Below are 24,371 nucleotides of genomic sequence, written 5' to 3'. Positions count from 1 at the left end.
TAAGTTTAGAGAAGCTTATGACACCAAAGAGAAGTACATTCTGTGTGACCAAGCTCATGAAGGAATTTTATTTCTTTTTGAACAAGATGCATAAATTAAAAGGTTTTGTATCACCACATTAACTCAGCTTCATTTTTCCTTATGAACGAACTAGCTGAAATGCAGCTTTACTGACAGGAATTTGGTTTTACTGTTCTGATGACCATAAAATCCTGGTGGGAGAATTAGAACAGTTGAGAAAAGGAAGAATCTGTGGCCTACCAAAAAGAAAAATTACCCAAAATATGAGCTATATATTTAAACATTAACTAGTTGGTGCCTCATAGTAGCTGTGTGTATAGATTGCCCTTTCTAGAACCCTCACAATCTGACTAAAATGAAAGATGATGTAATACAGAAGGAGTTTTAGGACTACTAGATTAAATAAAGCAAGATATCACCAAAACTATATATGGTGCATTTGTAAGACACATTCAGCACAGTGCTGAATATTCTCCCAAGAGGAATCACAACTTACTTGATAAAAATACAGCCTTGAGCATGCATGCAGGTTTATTATAGCCGGGCTCACTGTTTTCTTCCTAACACAAGGCAAGAATGCTGAAGATGTGTTACTATAATATTGATTTAGTTTCTTAAATGTCACTTGAAGTCTCACTGCACTATTCACTTAAGAATTTACAAATATGAGCAATTACCAATCTTTTTCAAGTTGTTGGGGATAACCATGAAAGACAGATCTGTAAGAAATCACAGCAGAACCTTGTTATATGCACTCAGGAGTGTGAGTTGCATTCCCTGATTCCCTAAGGGGAAGCAAACACTATTATTTAGTGCCTTAGTATCTGGTGCTAAGCCCAAGGCTACCATATGGTCAGACTGTACAGATCAGTGTAAGAATTATTGTGCTTTGTAGGACATGGCAATATCATTTTTAGGTCACAACATTGCTGAATCAAGCAGCAACATAAAAAACAAGTCATGCCACCCTTAACAGTGGGTGGCACTGGAAATAATACATTGAGCACTTGCAGAGCAAGTTATGGACTTCAGACAGGACAAGTATGTCTTGTATTTGGCTTCTTAATGTCAGATTTTGAGGGCTGCTGACTGCTGTAAAGCAGAAACTCATCTTGATTTAAGTCTTGGTTTGTTCAAAGTACCACACAAACAGGTTTCAATGTCTGGCTGGTGGCACTAAGATAAATTGTGCCCACAGCCTCACAGATGCTCACATCACACATACTTTGTTTTTCAAAAGCCCTTTTTCACATTATTTGATCCTTGAGCAACCCTAAGAAAGGAATTATCATAGACTGATGCAACCAAGACCTCTAAATGCTATCACAATTCAGTGCATTTTGGTTTCACTAGCAGAATTTTGGTAGGGAGAGGACAGAGAAGGAGGGGATACTGTCCTGAAAGTAGATGTTTTCTTGTCCCTTCCCATGAAGAAAAAAGTCCATGCTAGACTTTAGCAAAATAGAAGAAAACAGAAAATAAAAGAACCAGTAGAGATGTCTGAGGATGGCTCAGTTCACAATTAGCCACTGCAAAATTTCTGAACTATCAATACCAGTGAAACAGTCTTTTCATGGGAATTGCAGGTCAGTCTGACATGGAGTATTTTGAACCACTGATGGTTCCCAAGGGGATGAATTCAGTTTGATTAAACATACGTGAGACATAAACACAGATGAGACCCAGACAATAAGCTAATACATGTACTGTTTCAGTAATAGTAACAGGACCTCATGGATTTTATAGTTACTAGAAAGTGGGTCCTTAAAGGATGAAATTTGCACAAGCCTCAGTTTAGTCTGAAGAACGAGCTGATTACAGAGTCAGACATTTCTCCTGAATTTACTGAAAATTCTTTCAGTGACACACAAATATGCTCAGAGTTGCACACTTCATCATCTTCAAAGCAACAAGATCAGTGTAGCATGGAGACAGTGTTTCAAAGGAAATATGCTTTCTGCCATCTGAACACACAGGAGCAACACAGGGGCACCTGGACTCGCTGTGGAGCCATGCTGATATCCTGACATGACTGGGAACTATCACAAAGGTGTTACCCAGACAGGAGAGCCAGCTGCCCCTTTGAAGACAAACTTTGAGGTACAGTGAAGAAATAGAAGAGCCATTTTCAGCAAATATAAGCAATTAACAGGATCTCAAATAACACAGCTTAGATACAACAGTGAGTCAAGGAAAATGCTACTTTTAAAAACAGCTCAAAGGTGTAGAAACTGACAGTCATATTGTACTTTTAAAACATAATAACCTTTCCAAAATGATGCAAAGCCTCCTCCAGCAGATGGGGAGACTTCTTCTTTTCACCCTTGGGCAACTGGGCATGTGTGGGACCACAAGCCTTTACCACCGCTGTCCCCAGCTGTTTGAAAAATCCACAGGGGAGCTCCCAAGGCTTTATGCTTTTTCCAAGTGAATACAAAGTGTTTGCAAATTAAAGCACGAATATTATCTATGCACTTTGCAGAGGTGTAAATGCCTATAAGGCAAGACCCAAGGCAAAAGGGCATAACCAGGGCACAACCCTACACCAGAAATGCTGTAAGAGGCAAGAACAAGACAATTACCTGTTAAAAGATTGCACATAACCCTCAAACAGGGTATGCAAATACATATCAGAATCAGCATCTGCGTCTGTTTGGAAGGTCAGTGTGCTCTAAACCATCTGCCTCAGAGGTTTTGTACAGCAATTCAAGGAAAGATGTATGAGAAAAAATCATAGACCAATATGTTTTGTCCTCTCTTCTCTTTTGCTCTTCAGAAGCTACCCATCCCCTTTTTAATCACAAAATAACAACACAAAGATCCCCAAACCATTTTGTTCCTTTCCAACTTGTCCAATTTTTAGGACAGTATGGATTAGAATCAAGATATTCTATTTTCCCCGTCTATCAGTATTTGAGTATTCCACACAACATAAAAGAGTCCCAGGAGGAGAGAATGGAAGAGCTTCAGACCAGTTGGCACATAGATCTGTTTGTGGGGAGCTGCCTGGGGCTAAAGCCCAGTGATCTTGCATCACAAAAGTATTTCTCTAACATAAGACGTTAGCAACTTTGTGCTGAAAAAGCATGTGTTTCTGGAAACAAGTTTCGAAATGGAAAAAAAAAACAACACCAAATTAATACATAATCTTGTAAATTACAAAAACACAGGACAATTCCACTTTGAAGAAGGTCCAGTCTTTCCTTTAAGTGTATGAAAGTGCTCACACTTATGCATGCATGATGCTTATGGGGCAGAATCACTGTTTCTTTTATTCTGAGACAGTAAAATATATAAAAAATAAAACCACATGGACTTAATGACAAATCTTTCTAAATGTAGTATGGTTCAACAAAGCCATTTTGTACATGGCTTTAGAAAAAAATGGACAAAATTCTTGCAACTCAGTTGGATAAATTCCAAAAGTATCAAAATGGCACTCAGATAATTAATGCTACAGTATTTACCACTTTCCTTTATGTAAGAGAGAACTTCTACAAACGTGAATAAATCCCATTTGTATTTATTAATATACTATTATACTATATATTTATTAATAAACTATTTCTGAATATGCACTGGGTCCCATCAGACAAAACAGAGCAAAAGTTAATGCTGATATTTTGCACCCATGGAATTCCACTGAAAAAATTTCTTCCACTCACCTGATCTAAGCAATGCTAAAATGCCATAATAGGAGCTGCCAAACACTGCCATGACACACCACTGGTTAACAGCATAAGGTTTTTGTCCAGTTTTTGTCCATCAGGCCCAAGAAAGAGAAGAAAACAGTGCCTTGCAGCAGTAACAGTTCTATGCATTTTCTTTGATATGAAAAGTGAGACATTCCAGTCCAATTCTCTATTATTCTACTCAGTGCTATGGAATTAAAAGTTATTACAAAAATTGTGAGCATAATGCTCCAAGCTATTTATTTTATTTTTGAAGGTCAAGAGATTTCTCTTGAATGTCTGTGAAAAGGACCAATTAAAAAAAAAGTAGCGGGGGAGCAGGGGGTTCACTGAATAATTAGTAAAGTGTATGCAAGTTCTCAGTATCAGTAACTTGGTTTCTTACCCAAAAACCTCTGCAAATTAAGCTTATTTTTTATTTTAAGAGTTGTATTTATTCAATCCAAAATCTTATCTTCATTGCTAGAAGAGAATATCAGAGGAAAACCTCCTCAGAGCTCTCCTTTGATAAACATTATGATTACTGGCAAATTAAGGCACTTTACACATGCATATTTGTTAACTGCAGCCTTTGCACAACTGATGCTTTCAACATACAGAAAGAACAGCACTGAAAGCTGAAAAGCAGCTTCATCACAAATTGTTGATTTACATTTCTTTTTGTCAAGTCCTTTTAGCCCTAATTGAGGACTCAAGGTTTAATTAAAAATAAAGCAGAAAGAAAATGACAGATACTTGAGAGCAGCAGCAGCCATGTTTGCCCCCCAACCAGCAAACAGCCCAGGAAGGATGCATTTGCATTTTCTTTTATCTGCTCCTATTTCTGGTTTAAAATCACCAATTCTTCCTAATCAGGCTAAACTGCAGCGAAATTTTAAAAAATCAGAACCATTTAGCTGAATCCTTAGAAACTTGAGATCCTACCTGATCTGTGTTCCTCTGTCCAGAGTGGATGGGTAGCCCAGGGCACTAGCCCTTTTATTTATTGCCAATAAAAGCCAAAAGCCTAAATTTCTTGTTTCTTAAGTACTCTGTAATGGCCGGCTGGGTTTTTCATGCTCCTCTTCTGCAGTGGATGTAACCAGCCATAGTCGTTGCTGAAACATCAAGTGTACTTCAGCACTTGCTAGCAACATGTGGTGTAACAGCCCCCATTAGCTTTCAGCAGCCTTGACATACACAAGCTTGGCCCTGCTGCTTGCCAAAGAGGGAGCAGCTAATGGCCCTGCCCTGTACCTCCCACTCTGCTTTGAGCTTGCAGGCTCAAAATGACAATGTTCAGACTATGTGGTCAGTTCTTCCAGTGGTAGTGTCAGATTTTGCAGGAAGATTTTTGAAAAAGCTTCATCCTGCCTTCCCCACTATACACAGGCCAATTATGCAGATGTACAAAGTTTCAGCCAGGTTTAGCTTGCTCATTTAACTGTTGTAGTAAGGAGAATATAGATTACATTATTTTCTTGCAGACTGTGTTGTCTGCACAAACAGATGTACAGAGTAATAATCCACATATTACAAAAAAAGCACTTGATCCGACCATATTAGAGCTTTAGTGATGCAGTAATTCAAGTAGGCAACAAACTCATCTGCAAAATGTTTGATTAATTGCAGTGCTGCTATTTTGTGCAAGTCCATGAATTGTGGAAATGATTAGCAGTTTGTGTAACTATGGAGTCAATTACCCTGAAGCATTTTGTGTGGTAGCTTGCTTTTGATCTGGAAAAGGCTATCGTAGTCCTTGTTTCCTTGAACATGGAGCAGAAAGACACAATAGCTTGTCAGATTGGACTGTGGGACAAGGCATGTGGATGTGCTTGATACCAGGCCGTTTGACAAGCTGTGACTCCAGCTAATGAAGTACTCCTGGCTCTCCACTCTGGTCTACATTATATGCACAAACATTTAGCCCACAAAACTACTGTCACCCAAATGTGGACTGGGTAAATATCCAGACAGTCTAATGAAAATCAGTACATCAAATAGATGAACGAAGACACAACAAAATTTTTTCCTCCCAGGAAGTGTTTTCAGCATTTGATAATCCTGTCTAGCCAAGGGTATTAGGAAGGATTAAATATGCAAATAAATGAAGCTGAAGTATTCTGTGACCCTATGATAACAAATCAGAAGGGTGCTCAAGGGGGCGCTATCCAAACAGAGTTTATCTTCACATGTAACTATGAATTAACTTTTATTCTATTTATCACTAGACAAGTGCTATCAGATTTTGATTTGTGTGAAAGATTACCTTATTTAGCACAATTTGTATTTGTTTCTTTCTGTTAGAAAAAACTGCTTCTGAGCACTTCCCCACCACCAAACTATTCACAGCATAGGAATTTTGTGAGACAAATCCACTGTCTGTATTAGCAACCTGCAACAAATTTATTGTTCATGAATCTGCCTAATCTTCTTTCAGACTGATGAAACATTCAACACCCATCCCAGCATCCCATGGTAAGAAGTGTTGTGGTGCAACTACCCAGCAGCTGAAATTCCCCCCTTATGTCTGCTCTGGACATGCCTCTGGAAAGGTTCAGGTGATGTCTCATCCTATTGCTTGTGGGACACCACTTGCAGCCATGACACTCGTGGTTTGATAGCCAGCTATGATACCTCCTCCTACCAGCCTAATCTCCAGTCCAAGGAGTCCTGACTCCATCTTTCATGAGCTGGAAATTTGTTGTAACTTTGCTCATCTTTGTTGCCCTGACTGAGCCTTCTTAGGCCTGCCACATGCTCCTTAATACTGGCTAACCAAACTGCACTAGTATTGATGGTGCCTGGATGAACACATAATGATGTGCTCTACTTTGTTCCTGTATCTTTCCCCATGTTCCCTACTGTGATTTGCTTTCTTGAAAGTCAAAGCAAATGAAATTTATTGCTTCATTTTGTTTCAGTGCTGATGCTAATGGTCAATAGAGGATTGAAAGGTAGACAGAGAGATGACAAATCCACATTTCTCAATAGCCTGGAAAATACAATACAGCATTTGCTGTTTGTATTCACTGTTAATTGCATATTTCATTGAAGTTAAAATATAAAAAACAGACACTTATTTTTGAAGCAATCCCAATGGAAATATTAAAATGTATTGGGCACTTTGGGAGCATGCAGCAATTCTATATGAGCAAGAAGGTCTAAAGAAGGTAAAAGTACACCTAGAATGTTTTCTTTCCAACAGCTTTCATGCTTTCTATTTCTCAGTGCTGTAATTGGAGGAAAAGCAGATATGTATTTATACAGTTGCAGATATGTGATACAATGGAAAAGAAGTTTGTTCAGATTTTAGGTCAAGTGTTTAATGAACATGGGCAAATCTTCCCATTATTGCAGGAAAATAATGTGGTGATTTTTTATTAAGAAACCAACACTCTAAAACCTTTTACAAGATCTCTGTTGACTTGTGTCAGATGACTGCCAGGTTGATGAGTACAGCACTAGAGAAAGGTGAAAGTGGCAAACCCTGACTGCTGTCAGTGTTCTTGGCCACAGCAGGTCACATCTGCACTGGAGCAGGCAGGGTTTGGAAATTTGGGAACAAGGAATTCATTCAGGTACCACCTAATAATATGACTCCCCTTCCTCCTGGATTTGAATGCAAACTGAGAGACAGGTTCAATGTTTCTGATTTTCTAGAAAAGCAAAGACAGAGGATTTAGACTGCAGGGTTGTTGTTGTTGTTTGTTTGTTTGTGTTTTATTTTGTTTTGGTTTTTTTTTTACTCCTAGGTAGGATCTATCCTGGCTGTTTCACCAGTGTGGTACCTGACATATCCAAAACACACCCCAGCTCATGCCCTCAAATTCTTCCTCAAAAACTTTACAAGCTTCAGAAATGTGATGGCTGCTCAGGGAAAGAAGTGGTTTGTCCAGAACACAGTTTGGCCAATGAGGAATGTTTGCAACCCCAGAAACTGTACAGGAACAAGGAAACAAAATGTATCTGCATAGATGGTGTGACATTAATGAGAAAGGAGCATGTGTATCCTGTAAATCAGGCAGGAGTTTTTTTTTATCTTTCTTCCCTTTTAATCAGAATGCTGTGAGGGAGAAATGGCTAGCAAGAAGCACTGCAAACTCCTACCTGCCTGCAGATTATTGTTCAGTCTTTAAGTTTAAGTCTTTATTTCCTTGTCTTCATCTGGCTCAAATATGATGGTGTTCAGGTAGGTCTTTCAGGCCATACTTTCAGGCTAGGCTGAATCTGTGTGATTGTGATAGAAACAAAAGAGGGTCAGGTCTTCAAGTGCATCCTCCCTCTCTCCAATAAACCTCCTCTCCCTTTCCAAGGTCTCTGATGTCCAGTGTAGTTTGTCTAAGGTGGGAACATCAGGGTGGGTATTGCTGGAGGAATTATCTGTGTGACTGCACAAGCAATATATTCCAGAGATGGGGGAGCTGAGATGACTTTGGTGCACATTGGCCTGCTAAAGACTGATGCCTATATAACTTAGATCAAAGTTACAAGGTGCTTATATAGCTTGAGTTTTAAGATACCAGTACAACCTAATACCTCTATATAACCTGATACCAATATAACCTGAATAATAGCTTTTTATACCTATATAACCTGAACCATAACTTTTATACCTCTCTAACCTGATATAAATATTTTTTTTTATACAATGTAATGGCTAGTATAAGGATAACTAGTTTCTTAATGCTGAATAGATAAAGAAAAGAAGAAAAAAACTCGCTAGGTGGATAGCTTTAGAGATAGGTAAGTATAGTACTAATGAGAAAATGGCAAGTGCAAAGCTAATTAGCCACAAAACAAAGAATTCAGGCCGGTTAAGACCGGACAGACCAAGAATCAGCGTAACTGCACGTGTTCTGATGGCAAAGTTGAAAAGTTCAGATGTGAAGAAGACCTTGGAAGTCTTCATCAAAGACCCCTAATGACACCCAGATTGGGGAGGCACAAGTGCAGTGCAAAAGGACTAATAACCATGAGATCATACTATATAAACTAGTTCTGGGGTGTATGTGATGATATTGTAGTGACACAGCAACACTGAGCAATACTGTACCACAGCACTTTGCAGAGGTGGGTGAGTTAGGAAGAGAAATCCCCCTCACCACCAGCGCTGCAATAAACAAATACCTGCTCTATAGATATCAGTCTATGGGGGTTTATTTCCAGCTTTTAGGGCATCAAGGGTATGAAATACTGCTGGAGACTGGAACAACTGGGTCTTCCAAGATTGCAGGCAGCTTCTTTGGGCATATTCCTCTGCCAACCTCACCCCCACATCCCCCTGCCCCTTGCCAGCATGGATGCCTGTAGAGTTTGTCCAGACTGAACACTTGCTATTGGATGTGTGAGTAAAACTACTAAGAGCCATCATGCTAAACTCAACCCCATGTTTGATGTCCCTTCCAGCTGACCAGCTCCATCTGCAATTTGTGCCAACCCCACATGCTCTAGTCCAGTAGCACTGCCAAGAGATGCAATTTTTACTCCTCTGTGTGCATGCTGGTTAGCTTTTAATAACCATATGAAAATTTGGTATCACTTCCAACATTTTAAAGAAGAGATAGGAGCTTTGTTGATTGATCATGATCTAAAGTAAAGACTACATTTAGTGTTTAGAAACCACTCTAGCAATGGTGAAAATTTATTCTGTGTACTGGCCAATAATATGCTCTGTTGGTAAGGCAATACCTGTGGGTTGGGAAGAAGTAGGGAGATATTTTTAGTAGCAGGCAAATTTAATTCATGGGTTTCTGCGGGGAGTCACTGAGAGACTTGTTCATCTTTCATGGCCTCTTCTACTGCAGCCCTGCAGCCTGCAGCCTTCACCTGGGCCAAGCGAGGGGTCACAATGAGTAGGAGGGCACTGCATTTGGGCTGGGTCTGCCCGTGACACAGTAGGAGAAGTGAGCAACAGAAGTCTGTCCTGAAAAACAAAATTTCTGGCCTTGTTAGGAAAATACAGTAACACAAACCTTAAACTTCAAGCTTCTGCCATGCAGAAAGGCTTTAACCTTCTAACATACCACACCCAGCTTTGGCTGGAAGCTGGCCCTGCTGCTGCATACAGAGCACTCTTGCTGGGAAGTTGCCTGTGCCCGGTTCTGAACGGAGTCCCCGCACTCCACAGGAGACACCAGGACTCACCTCCTCACTGGCATGTCCTAGAGCCAGACTTGGGGCAGCAGTCAGTCTGCTCTGGTGCACCTGCAGGCAAGCAGGGCTTGGCTTGCCTCGATGGTGGGGCGCGCTGAGTGCGGGCAGCGATGTGGGACGGCCCGGGGGACAATGAGACAATCTGGCACTTCACAAGGGTGGTCCCCTGCGTTCCAGACACCAGTGGCGTGAGCCAGCAGGCTGCTCCTGTGCTGCCTGAGGCAGGCTGGGGCTGGAGAGCCCCACTGGGGAGAAGAGGTAGCCAAGAGCCCATCATGTCCCTGGCAGCATGGACACTCAGCATGGACATGCCATGGGCAGCATGGACACTCACAGCATCCCATGTTATTGAAGGGTCCCTATAGTAACCAAGTAAAAAGGACAATCCCAGTGCAATGCCCTCATGGGACAGTCCATGTACACGTCTTACTTAACAGCACAGCCTGTGTCTAATATATGGCTCCACCCCATAACCCCAAATTATGCTTAAAAAGCCTCCCACATGAAAAGCTTTAAATGAGGCAGTGAAGCCATGAAACAAGAATACAGGTACCAGAGCTTTATTAGATGTTTCACTGGATACAAAGAAACTGGATTTTATATTCCTTTTTTTACTCTAAATACACATTCTTGTCATAAAAATTCACATTTGCTATACAGAACTGTAGGCATTTTTTACACAACATTTATTAAAGTACCATTAAACAGATCCTAAAACGAGAAGGTGCAGCTCTGTGAACCTTTGCGGGCACAACACACAGGGAGCTTCATGTTCTCAGTGTTACACAATCCTCCTTCCCATCAAAACTGAGACAAGTCATTCAAATGCATTAATGCTCACTGGGAATAATAAGGCTTCTGTACAGAGACCCTGAACAGTGTCAGGAGGCAGTGTGGCAATAACATGCTAATAATCATCACCTAGATGATACTAAACTACTGATGACTGAGGCAGTCAAAAACTTAACTGTCCTGGCAAGCCCATACAATTTTTCTTTTTAAAATTGTGGTTTTTACCATGTATTTTTATTTTCAGTAATAGTAATTACACATAACTCCAGGGTTCTGCTTTAAGGATCCCTGCTTCACAGCAAAACTAATTGCAGCTACTTGAGAAATTTCTTCCAAACTGACCTTTGTAGGATCAAAGGCTGAAGGAAGATATTAGTACATGCAATCTTACTTCAGAAACAAAAAAACCCTAAGTGCACCTCCCTCTGAGGAGATACTCATTGGCCAAGGTGACGCCTCTTCAAGAGGATGCATGTGCATAACTTGGAGTGTGTTCATAAACCATCCTGGGACATTAGATGAGGCCCACTTCCAGCTTTTAGCCCTACACACTTAACATCTTATACAACCATGTGGACTGCTATGATGTGCTGAGGCTGACAAATATCTAATATTCACCTGGCAGGTAAAGGGATGTGTACGCACAAGTCCAGATAAGCAGCACTGAGCAGAGGCAAAGGAGAGAAGTGGGAAGATGCTGCATTTTAACTGGACAACTGAAGAGGCTTTGAAATCAGACTTGTGCCTTCCCTCAGTCACTGTTCAGGTGGATCTGACTGAAGCTGACCTCATAGCAAATGTGCTGCTGGAGGGCAGGCACCCTACTCCAACCAGCCAGGCACAAGGTTGACACTCCTTGTGTTTAGTTAGCACCTCCATCCTAATTATTCTTGGCATCAGGCATCTTAAATATAAACCATGAAGGGAGAGCTAGACTTGGCTGTGGGAATAGTACACGAGTCATACCTGTAGGCAATGTTGAGATTCCTAAGTAAGTCCTGCAGGGACAGGGAATTATTATAGTTTGTTTTTTTTTTTTAATTTAAAACTGCCACAATTCCTGAAAGCAGAATGCTGTACATGGGCAAGCCAGGCCATACTGATCAGCCTATGGCATTCACAATTTTTACTAAGGATTTTTTTTTTTTTTTTTGATAGGTCCAACCTACACTGGAGCAAAGTTCAAAGCTCTTCCTGCAAATTTAAAGCTATGTTCCAACACAGGACATGAGCAGTATTGCATAGCATCCAGGCACTTCCCTAAAGCCAGGATATCCCCATCCTCCTATCATGACTATATTCCAGAAGATGAATTTGAGGCCACTCAATTACATGATCACAGTTCCTGCTGACATCAGCAGGAGTTGTGTGTGTGCAGAAGTGATTTGATCTATAACACACTGGAAACCATGTCTTTGCCACCTTGTACAGTCAAGGTAGTTGATCAGGCAAACATCCTGTTCTGTATTTACAAATCTGTAAGTGAGCTCCAAGATTTACTCCTTCGTGCCAGAAAGTGAGTGAGTCAGCTCTATGGACAACAACCCTTAGTAACATCTGAAACAGAACTGATAATTACGAGATTTAACAATATTATCCTAATGCATTAAGGCAGGTCACATAACTGCCCTTTTCCTTTAGGATTAATTATTATTTCCTTGTACACTGTAGACAATCCATAATCCCATTTACACACATATCTACGAAACAGCAGCACAGTAAAAACTAAATAGACCACTGAACTCCAAATACTTTAATCAATACATTACACATACTATACAGCATATTTTAACCTCATCATTGGGTAAACATATACATTTCAGAACAACATTGACTGTATGTAACACAGAAGCTACCACTGAGATATGGCAAATACATCATACACTATTAGTTTTTACTTCACTGAAAAGGAATTTAGAACTTTGAAATGGCGTTACCTGAACTCTTGAAATCACCAAATGGCCTAATCAGTTGCTAATAAGTAGTGCTTCATATACTAAATTGAGGATAAACAGCACTGGAACTGTGTTTTCAGGGCATTCTGCTTTCTTTTTTTTTTTTTTTTTTTATTTTATTTTGTGGAATTAAGCTCCACAACTTTAAATTTCATTTGCAACATAGCCTATAATTACTACACAGTGACTTTCTGCTCACTCTTACCTCAGGGTAAAGGCTTAGTAACTACTTTGAAGTTAGTAGAAACTGTCTAGATTTGTATCAGTATGACAGAAAGATTGAGCCCAGTGTTCATTCCCTCTCAGCCATGCATGCATATATATTTATATATACACATACATGCTTACATTTAAAAGAATTTTTTGAAATAGCAGGACCTACAAAATCAGAAATCAACAGCAACCAGTATCCAACAGCAAAAGAATGCAAATAATCCACTAATTCTAAAACTACACTCCTGTGGTCTGATTCTGATTCACCCCTCACCATAAAAGGCAGGAACTGCACTCCAGGAACCACCTCCTGTTTGAAGTGGATTTCTGCAGGTTAGATCAGTATGGAACAAATATGTCTTAGCATGTGTAATCTGAAAAATGGAGCCAGGTGGGTTTACACAGCTGAGACATTCAGTGTGTGCAGCACAGTTGCCATTTTTCAAGTATGGGTGAAAAGAAAGGATCAAGTAATCACATGAAACTGCCAGAAAATAAAAGCATTTGGTGCATACATGATGAACATAGTGAGGGGAAAAATAATCAGAAGAAGCAAAAAAAATGTTTTGGCAGTGAATGGCATGACAGTTTGAATAAGTAGATGCTTATACAGATCAATAGTGTAGACAGGTATTTTTCCTTGACGGGCTGAATACAGTCAACTAATTTCCCATGCAAGATTCCTCATACATATGAAGAAACCTTCCAAGTTCATGGGATCAGAATAACACATCTGACCCAACCCAGCAAGCACATTTCTGGTTGAAATCAAAGACAATTTTAGCTGCATATGGGTGGCAAAACTGGGCTCTGGAATGGTCCAGTTGTGCTGCATAGTACTTTCTGGCTTGTTCTTTTTTGGCAAGATCCCCAAACAATGTCAACAGGGAGTGCATCTCTATCAAGACTTAGTTTTAAAACTAAAATGTACAGCTTTAGGCCCTCACAGACGAAATCTTCAGAAGAGCATGGATAGTATATCCCCACATGCACTTGTTTCTTTTAGTAATTAAGGCAAGTTTGTTTACCTGTTCCTAACATAAAGTGCTGTGCTTCTCCAATAGAAAGATCAACAGCTAAATGAAAACTCATTTTTTTCTGACCAGAATTTAAGATTTTGCTAGTATTCTTCCCCATTAATTGAAAAATGATACAATTTGTCTATTATTGTTTCTTGTCAGAGGATTTTTTTTGCTTTGCTTTTACTTTCTATTTATTTCCAAATGAGAATTAGAATAAAACTGACACTAAGCAAACATTTCATAACAATATTAACAAACTCTAGATAGCTCTATACTTATTAATACATATGCAGGCACACACACATAGATTTTTTAAAATATAGCAAAGCATTTGCCTTGAGTACACCTCTGAGCAAGCGAAAAGCCTGGTGTGTCTGGTGTGTTTGAGCAGGGGTACCAGCAGAAACCTGGTGTTGCTGCTCTCAGATCCAACAGAATTTCAGCCAGAATCCAAAAAAAACCCTAATTTTTACTCCACCAAAGGATTCGGACCATTTTACCCTATTAGAATGATAGATTAACTCTTTTGGCTATATTTGAGCAGCTGAAGAATCACAGGAGGAGTTTGGAAAAAACTAACTCCAGCTAAATGGAAAAAAGAGCACTTTACACTACACTGCCAATAAATAAGCAAACATTTTCACTTTTTTTTTCTTTTTTTTAATGTATGACACCTACATAGGTGTGGGTTCAAAATTTATTTTCATGTTTCATTTTATATGTCTGTTACATAAATTTTACTTGGAAAGCCTGTGGAAACCAGAAAGAAAGTCTATAAAGCCATTCTATATCTTGTTTAGTTGTGGGAGAAAGCATTAAAGTCATACCTCTTGTTCAACAAAACCATGATTTGTGACTCTAGGTAAATTTTTGATGCAGTCTGGATGAAGTTTAAATGCCATAAAAAACCTAACTAGCTTAGATCACAGATTTCATTGAGAATGACTTGTACAGTCCTAACCTATACAGAAGAGAATGCTACTGAAAGAGCCATCATAACTTCATAACAGCTGCATGGGTTTTTTTCAAACAAATTTATAGTAGTCCTGCCCAGAACTCCAAAGATCATTAAGCAAGTGTAAAAGGATGTGTGTGTTATACACATACATATATATGTGTCATTATATTACACATACACTTAAATTACTCTTTATTCTACACTCACATGTGCATACACTTTTCCCAAGGCACCCTCTCAGTACAAAACAACTGGAAGTGTTCTTCTTATTCCACTCCCTCAACTAAAGCAAACAAACCCCCCATAATGCTTGTTACCCATCTGTTCAATATGGCCATTTCTGAATTTCTAAACTCTGATGGGAGATAGTAGTCATTGTCATCTGACAGAAAATAGCAATGGACTGTATCATGCAATTCTCTCTTCTCACTCAACCAAAAGTTCTAGTAACTATCAACAGAAATTTGACCTTAATTCTATCACATAAATCCTCATAATATTTCAAAGAACATTTCTTTGTAAGATGTTATAGCATCTATTGTTTTGTACAGATGAGATGTTTTATTTCCAAAGTTATGTACACATGTATTGAATGTATCCAGGAAATAGGACAGCCTGTATTTTATCCAGCGAGGTGTCATACAGTTGCAATGCTCCCATTTCAAATTACTAAGTTTTCCTTTTTCTATTTTTTATATATGTTTCGTTAAAGCCAGAATGATCACTGATTTTGTTGCTGGAACAGTGCCATTCAGTAGATTTGCAATCTTGTGTTATGCAGTATTATATGCCACAGACAATTTAAGGACTATAGATTACTGCTATTAGCTAAAATTGAACTACTACACTCTTTAGTACAGGAACTTTTCACTGATGAAACTGGCACTGATTTTTTGTAATCAATGGAAAAGTGTTCTGCTCATAGCTGCCTTAAAGACAGCTTAGACTGCACCTACTTTTAAGTGCAGTTTCAGTCTTGCAGAAATCAGGTTTCTACCACAGGACAAAATATTGCACATGTTACAGTATGCACAACACACCTTATGCTCAATCTATGCTAAACACAGTCGTTTTCATATTCAAGTTATGGGATCAGGCTCTTACCTGCCTTATAAGATTAATCCTTGGAAGAAGTGGTGCTCAAAGCTGGCCTGTATTCCTGACAGAAACAGGGAAAATATGGACCAGCAGCTGTCCCTTAGAGGTTCATATTGTGACCAGTGTTATTTAATATCTTCACTAATGATGTAGATGAAGGAATCAAATGCACCCTCAGCAAATTTTCAGGAAACACAAAGCTGAATGGTGCTATTAACACACCTGAAGGACGGGATGCCATCCAGATGAACCTGGACAAGCTTGAGAAGTGTGTCCATGAGAATTCATATGATTTAACAAAACTAAGTGCACAGGTAGCCCCTGGTACCAGTGCAGGCTGGGCATGAGCAGACCCAGAGCAGCCCTGCCCAGAAGGGCTTGGGGGTGCTGTGGGTGAGAGGCTGCACATGGCCCGGCCATGGCACTCACAGCCCAGAGAGCCAAACGTGTCCTGGGCTGCATCCAGAGCCCCGTGGGCAGCAGGGGAGGGAGGGGATTCTGCCCCTCTGCTCTGCTCTGCTGAGACCCACCTGGAGCCCTGCATCCAGCCCTGGGCTCTCAGCATAAAAAGGACAAAGACCTGTTGGAGCAAGTCCAGAAGAGGCCATGAAATTGACTGGAGGGATTGAGCACCTCTCCTATGAGGAATGGCTGAGAGAATTGGGATTGTTCCATCTGGAGAAGAGATGACTTTGGGGTGACCTAATTTTGGCGTCCAGTACCCAATGGGAGTCTACAAGAAAAGTGGAGAGAGAGTTTTTACAAGGGCATGTAGTGACAGACAAGGGGGAATGGCTACTGAGAGTAGGTTTAGATTAGATTTTAGGAAAAAATTCTTTGCTGAGGCACTACAACATGTTGCCAAGAGAAGCAGTGGATGCCCCATGCCTGAAAGTGTGTAAGTCAGGCTGGATGGAGCTCAGAGAAACCTGGTCTAGTGAAAAGTGTCCTGCCAATGGCCAGGGTGTTGGAACTAGATGATCATTAAGGTTCCAACCCAGGCCATTCTGTGATTACTGAGTTAGACCAGTATCACATACCTGCTGGCTTGACCTGAGGCAGAGACATTGGAAAACCCCATTTTGAGAATGAAAAGTAAGCAGGATTTCATCTGTGCTTTGTGCAAGCTACACGGTACATGATGTTTACTGTCCACTGATTATGGTACATAACACGTCATGTTTACTGTCCACTGATTATGCATGTGTTAGAAGCAAAACTTTGGATTTATGTCACAAAGGCATTTAAACCTGCAGCTCATTGGTAAATATGATCAGTTAAACCACCTAACAGATGAAATGTAGCAGCTTAAAATTTTGTGCCAGATATACTGTCCTCAGTCTCCTGGTGCAATGCTCACACTGTTGGGAATTCTGCTGTGAGCAGGAAGAGGACAATATATACATCCCCTTGCTCTGAAAACAACAAATTTCTTGGCACTGTTCATAACCACAGAAGACACATGAACCACATTTGGTACCTCATGGAGAACCTGTAAATGGCCTTCTTTTATCAAACACTGTAAACATGTTTAGTTTTGCTCTTCACACTAAACACAAATATGAAAAATGATCATAAATGATGAAAACATTTCCCTTATACCCACCCACTAAAGCCCTAAACACCTCAGTGTGTTACAAGAAGATGAGTGTTTTACAATATAATCCTTTTAGAATACAATCTTCCTTTTTTTTCAAATTCTGAATAATGCAACAACACACATATCACAGTACTATCAAGTAGTGTCATCTTCACCTTCATCCAGAGAATAGTTGAGTTTTATGACTGTGCTGATAAAGTCACCAAGTTCTACAAAATCTGCAGTGATAATATTCACACCACTTTCTCCTGCTTTCTGAGTTCGGACCCACTCCATCATTGCAGGAAGAGCCCTAAGGAGAAAAGAGGAACAATAATTACTCATAAATCAGTGAGACAAATGCACCAAGGAAGTATTTACTGACAGTGTCTCCCATTGATCTTACTTGGTTCCTAAGGGAAAGAAACCAGTGAAACAGGACACAGGTCACTGCTCAAGCTTTTTAAAAACTCATTTTAATTTTCATTCTCTGAGAAAATAATATGTTGATTGCACTTCAGCTTCTCCAGTGAAAAAGAATGGCAGGAAGATCCTTCCTTAGAAGGCTTAGAGTAATTATTAATTTTGCCTAGGCACAAGGCAAAATTGGACCATGGGCCAGATACTTTTTGATATCATCTGGCCATATGACTGCAAGGGAATTGCTTATGGAAAAGCCAGTAACAGAGAACTCAAGCCATTTGCAAAGAAATTTTGATGCACTCAAGGAACTGCTGAAAATAGCATTTTGAGGAACACAGAAATAACCATGATTCCTACAATATAAGTACAGCATATACCTGCACTTCTTTCTTCACCAGTACTGATACCCAAGCCATCAATTAATTAGACTTAATAATGAACTAGTGGTTAGTAACTGAAACAGAAAGCACCCTATCAACTCTTTTCTAAGATGGCAGATTTTAATTATGTCAGATCCTTAGCACAGGAATTCTGGGGTCTAAAGGATATCTGTCTAACTTTGCTTCTGAGTATAAAGAAATTTTTCTGACATTTTTCTGTGCAAATACAAACTAATAATCACAAGAAATATCTGTGAGAAAAAAAAAAAGGCTCCTTAGCCCTGCTGAGACTGCCAAGCAGCAAAATCCAGTTTTTAGAAGAAAGAAGTTAACAGAGTTCAAAAAAAATAAGGTATATATTTTTCAGAGAAAGGGTATTTTTCAGAGAAAGGGCATTTTTCAAAGAAAGGGTAATTGACCATTGGTACAAAATCCAAATGACTGTGACAAACTCTGCAGCAGTCTTTAAATCAAGCCTGGGTATAGTTCCAGAATTATACTTTTGGTCAACCTCAAGCTGATGAGTTAAATAAAAGAACCTGAAGTCTGGGCAAGGCTGCAGTTGGTTTAGATGAACATTGTGTTCTCACTTTGCTCTAAGATCTATAAATCTGTGATTTCTTCTAAACCAGCATGTTGTGCAGCCTTTTTCACAGACACAAGGTACATGGAAAATTTTCATCTGAAAGTAATGAAGGTGAACATGTTGAACCAATATATTCTCTCAATAGCTTTAAGAAAACAGATCTAAAAAAAAGAGAACTATTAGCAGACAGAGATTGTACTTGTCAGTGGATACTACAATCAGACAGTTTTAAAAATAATTTAATACAGAATAAAACCCAAGCAGCTAAAATTATTCCTCTCTATGATTTCACAGAACAATACCAAGGTTTTATTTCACCAAAATGTACTTGAATCTGCTGCAAGATCCACATATCAGCAATACATTTTATTTCAGTCATTGATTTAGTATGACTGAAGCACTCGTATGCCCATCAGCTCATAAAACCAAACTCAAGCATTCTGCTGTTTATGAACCCCCAGCATTTTTAGATGTAAGTTTATGTAATACTGGAAAGCTGTAGAACTGTAACAGGGCAAAGGTCAGGTGTTAAATACCTGGCAATGCCTGGACTGCTTGAAAAGATCTGCAAGCAATCAGAACCAGGGCAGATCTCAGCAGAACAGCATAGACCACCAAGGTGACAAAAGGCAGCTCAGAGCACCTGTAACTTCCACTGCATCTTCACATCTAAAAGGTACTGCTAAGCTCTGCACAAAGATACAAGGTTGAACATATGAGATGGCAGTATGTTGCTTTTGTATTTAATACCATCCTATTTAAGACCAAAGAGTTAGAGGTTTAAAGGTCAACTGATTCATTGTAGGCAGGCAAAAATCCTTCCTTCCGCCTTTCCTCCCTTCCCTTCCCTTCCCTTCCCTTCCCTTCCCTTCCCTTCCCTTCCCTTCCCTTCCCTTCCCTTCCCTTCCCTTCCCTTCCCTTCCCTTCCCTTCCCTTCCCTTCCCTTCCCTTCCCTTCCCTTCCCTTCCCTTCCCTTCCCTTCCCTTCCCTTCCCTTCCCTTCCCTTCCCTTCCCTCCTTCCTTCCTTCCTTCCTTCCTTCCTTCCTTCCTTCCTTCCTTCCTTCCTTCCTCTCCCTCCGCCTCCGCCTCCCCTCCCTTTCCTTTCTCCCTCCCTCCCTGACAACTTTGATCTTTTCCTCCCCCTTGAAGCACAATTAACTTCTTTTGCCATCTTTCACTTGTTCTGAAGCTGGTTCTGATACCATTCTTCCCATCATAGTGTTTGCTGTCCATACACTCACCCACATTGACTAAAATACTATTTTCCTTTTCTTGATGTGTTCTTAGTAAGTCAGACTCCACCAAACAGTCATGCTTCCTTTTGATTTAGGGCTTTATCCTAAAGTCAGCATGCCTTGCCATTTCATCCACAGTTGGCTTGGTTAGTTGAAGGGTTTATTTTTGTTTTACTGATATTTCATCCACAAGACATGACCCTCTGCTCATACATAAATTGCTAGATAAAGTCACAGAAATCTTTTGTTCATGAGACTAAAAAGCATTTAAAGATAAGTCAGGAATGAATCACATTATCAAATAAAAGCTTATTTGCATATCAAAGCTAAATAACACAATCCTATTTTAAAAAAAGAAGCTGAAGAAAAGATTCCACTGACCTTAAAGATTTGATGTAGGCTCTGTAGCTCTGTTTATTTTGTTTAATACAAAAACCATACAGATTATCTCTTTCCCGTGTGCCATCTTGAGAGTGGATTACACCAACGACTCTTAAAAACCACATGTTGCTCAGTTTCAGTGTTTATCTCAAATGCTCACAATAATTATTAGAATAAGCCTGCTTTAATATTCCTTGGGGTGCCTTTGTGGTAGCAGTACAAACCTTGTTCACCCTGCCTTGTAATTTCCAAATTGTGCCTCAAACTAGTGATTGTTGTCACCAAGGGTTTTACTCAGGCGAACAAACCACCTGTGACTGAGCTCACAAAAGCCCACTACATACCATAGTCTTCATAGATATTCTTACGTGGTTCTCTGTCAGACATAGGGGAACCTTCTAGAAGCTTCTCATAGAAGCCACCCCTGTAGCACCCCCCTCTACCAAGACCATATTATGCAAACCCAATTCCTCTTGCTGGTTTGGTAAGAAATGATTTTATGCACGAGCATATAGACAGAAGCCTCTCAGCCTGCAAAGGGGCATCACTGCTTCTGTGTTAGGCAGGTCATGGCTCACCAATGGAGGATATCTTTGGGATGCCTCCCATAGCTGGTACAGTCCAGCTCTTATGGCCACAATCCCTGATCTCACAAGGAATCATTTCTAACCCCTACAGGTTCCAAAGCCAGCATGTTACCCAGAGCCACCTGCACACATGTGCTGCTTGTCTGCACAGAGCCAGGGAGGAGAGTAGGTGTGATCCTCCACAAGACCTGCGCCAGGAAAAAGAGAGGAGTCCTCTCCTCTTACCTCGCTTCCTGGGGCACTGCTTTCATTCTGCTGCAGTCCCTCTGACCTGGGTTGGAGTTGGCCAGATCTGATGCTGACAGGCCACTGCAGCCCTGCCCCACAAACCAGCATCTGAAGTCAATTAGTTTTTCCACATCCCTGGTGGAAACAGAAGGGTTAATGGAACCAGTCATCTAGGGAGAGCAAAGACACAAGGCTGGGGGGCTTGAGTACTGGCAGGGAAGGAGGTGAGCAGCATATTACCTCGATTTGGATTGAGATCAGCAATCTTGGTGATAAATTTTCTGGCCTGAAGGTCTGTGTAAAGTATTTAATTTCTTTTCATGAGCTGGAAGTGAGGAGGTGCCAGACAGCTGCCCCTCACTGCCAGGATGGTGGGAGCAAAGCCATGTGGACTGGCTGATGTGAAAGGACCTCATGGGAGCCACCACCACTGCACCTCCACAGAACCAGACAGATGCACCACCTGTGAAGCTCAGCAGCCTACTAGAACAGCATTTCCACCTGCCAAAGACTTCATGAGAACGGGGATAGTAGAGGAAATCTGGGTGGTAAGGATCTATCTCTGCTGGATAATTCAGTCACACAGAGATACTTGATGTGGCTGATTCTCTTCTGAGATCTACATTTTTATCTCGGGTGGCACCTCACTAGGTTAGTCAGAGGTAATCATAACTTGGATATGACCTGTGTACAAGTATGGTTTACACCATGACTGCAAGCATGCAAGCATGCCCCATGCCCCAACATCACCAATCTCAGCCTTTTTTTTTTTTTTTTTTTTTTAATAGAGGAGCCATGTAGTTTCTAATATGGCATTGCTACAGCAATTTTCACTTACAACACAATAAAATCTAGGCTCAGCTTTTACACTTATTTTATTATATTTGCTTGCTTATATAAGCAGAAAAGTGCACATATTTATTTTTAAGTTTTTCTCCTCTTTCGGGAACCATTTTCTGATAAATTAGAGATCTGCTGAGAAATACTGTCCTCAACTACAAAACAGGCATAGCCCTTTTTAAAGTTACTGAATATTCAATACCTCTTTCTCCTTTTTTATTTAATCTATCAAAGCTCTCAAGTGACTTCAATGGCATTGAATTTTGCTCAAAAATAATAATTAAGCATTCAAGTTGCTTCAGTTCAAGCAGTAAAATCATGAGTTCCATTAAAATCTTTCAGAAAGAAAATATGACCTAATTATTTGTATTTGCTTTTAAAAAACTGTTCTTAGGCTATTTTTGTTCAGAAAGAAGCTTGGTTATTTGTTTTTTTTAATGCCTGAGTCATGAAAGCCTGACAGTGTGACAGAAGACTAATGACAGCAGTGGTGTAAGACAGGACCTCCCGTGGCGGAACAGCCGTTCCTCTCTGCAGAGCTTTCACAGGAGAGGAGAAGGAAAACCAACTTCACAAACACAAAACAGAATGGCTATTCACTGTTTAATGAGAGTTTGATCACTAAAGGCAGAGAACATGTTTTCTTCTGGAGTGCAGGGAGTCAGTACAACCTAATCCACAGTGAGAAATTGGTCCCATTCACAAGGTGTGATGCTGCCGAGCACTAAGTGCCTGCTCCCAGTAACACCAGTGAGAACTGCAGCAGGTCTCCAAGTTCAGGGCAAAGTGACATGTAGCATTTCTTCCCTCCCCAGTGAAGCACACACCCTGCTCCCTGCAGCCTTTTGCAAAGAGGTGTTATGACTGAACAAAACCAGCACCCATTTGCATGAGACTGTGCTTACACAAGCCTGATTCAGAGTCCCTGAATTCCCTAATTTCCTTGCTCTCCATTCAATTTTACCACTGTCTGCAACAACACTGAATTCATAGCAGTAATTCAGCATATGCTCACCTGGGCTTTTCAAGGATGCTGAGAAATCATCGCTCCAGTGGGAGCAGTGGATTTCCTGTCTGTCACTGAAGCATGAAAATCACGACTGGAAAGAACTTTGCAAAGTCATCCAAGTTCATCCAGCTCACCTTGAGCAGGATCAACTGCACAAAGATCAATGATAAAAACCACTTCTGGTTTGGTTTAATCTATTTACAAGCCCCCAGTGAGGGAGATGTTACAGCCTTTCTGTGTATTTAGAGCAACCCTATACATATATCCTTATACATCCTCATTTGCTTCACCTGGAGTACCCAGAAATAACGGCATTGTGGCACGCTGCTCAAGAGTGTTCACCATGCTCTCATTCTGCTCTTGCTGCAGATTTACTCTGCATCTGTAAATAAGTTTCCCTGGAAAGGATGAGCCTTAAGCATCATTCCACACTACATCATTCTACCATAATTTTCTCTGTAGCAAAACTACTTTAAAAGTTCCTCCTCTTCTATAAGCTAGTCATTTGTTTCCACTCCCTGATCAAAATTTACAATTCTCTCAGTTGTGCTAATAACCTGTAGAGGCAAAATTAACACAGCATGTAGAAATGGTCTGAATTAACAGAAATAGAACAAGTGGTTTTGCTCTCCCTCTGTCACTGATTCATTGACAAGTTTTGGTTTGTAACAGGTCCTTGCTAATTGTTGAAATGTGACAAGCAAGGAACAAATGAACTGAAGCACAGAGATTTACATGAACTCAGCACAAAAGGCTGGAAAGGAACTCCTCAGATGTACTTCCACACCTCTTGGATCCTCTTTAGGTAGCAGTAGCATTGTCATAAAATTGGTATTACCAAGGTCAGATTGACTCAAGCCAGAAAATTTGAGCAACATTGAGTGGGAATTTCTTTCCCTGGATCTTGAGTGGACATTACTGCATGTGAGCTGCTATGTTGCAATAACTACCTACATTAGTATCTAATAACCTTGAATTTATTCTTCTGAAAAACTTGTCTGTAATTTAGTCATCCTCACTTATTTTATACAATTTGGAAATTCATCTATTCAAATGACACAGACAAGCATGTTGGGGTCAGATGCATCAGTGTAATTATTTTAGCAGCATACTCTGCAGAGACACCAAGGCCTAGATGTCTTCCTTCTCAGATTGAACTGAAATTGGCTTTCTGGGTTTCATTTATAAAGGGAGACGGAAATGAGCTCAAAAGGAATATTCCTGCTCTTCCTTCAAA

General features: G+C 40.2%; 1 protein-coding gene across 1 annotated transcript in view; it reads right to left on the bottom strand.

Moving 5' to 3' along the window:
• Positions 1 to 10,392: 10,392 nt before the first annotated feature.
• The window catches only part of PLCXD3 (phosphatidylinositol specific phospholipase C X domain containing 3), an 87,808-nt gene continuing 73,829 nt past the window's right edge, over positions 10,393 to 24,371 (bottom strand). Inside the window, exon 3 of the mRNA XM_021551431.2 lies at positions 10,393 to 17,778. Coding sequence (XP_021407106.1) covers positions 17,622 to 17,778 — 157 coding nt within the window. The 3' untranslated portion in view covers positions 10,393 to 17,621. The remainder of the gene's footprint in view (positions 17,779 to 24,371) is intronic.

This window comes from Lonchura striata, chromosome Z, assembly GCF_046129695.1.
Source record: "Lonchura striata isolate bLonStr1 chromosome Z, bLonStr1.mat, whole genome shotgun sequence".
Taxonomy (NCBI): domain Eukaryota; kingdom Metazoa; phylum Chordata; class Aves; order Passeriformes; family Estrildidae; genus Lonchura; species Lonchura striata.
Note: the sequence above shows the minus strand (reverse complement) of the source record. Positions and strands in the feature narration are given on the sequence as shown.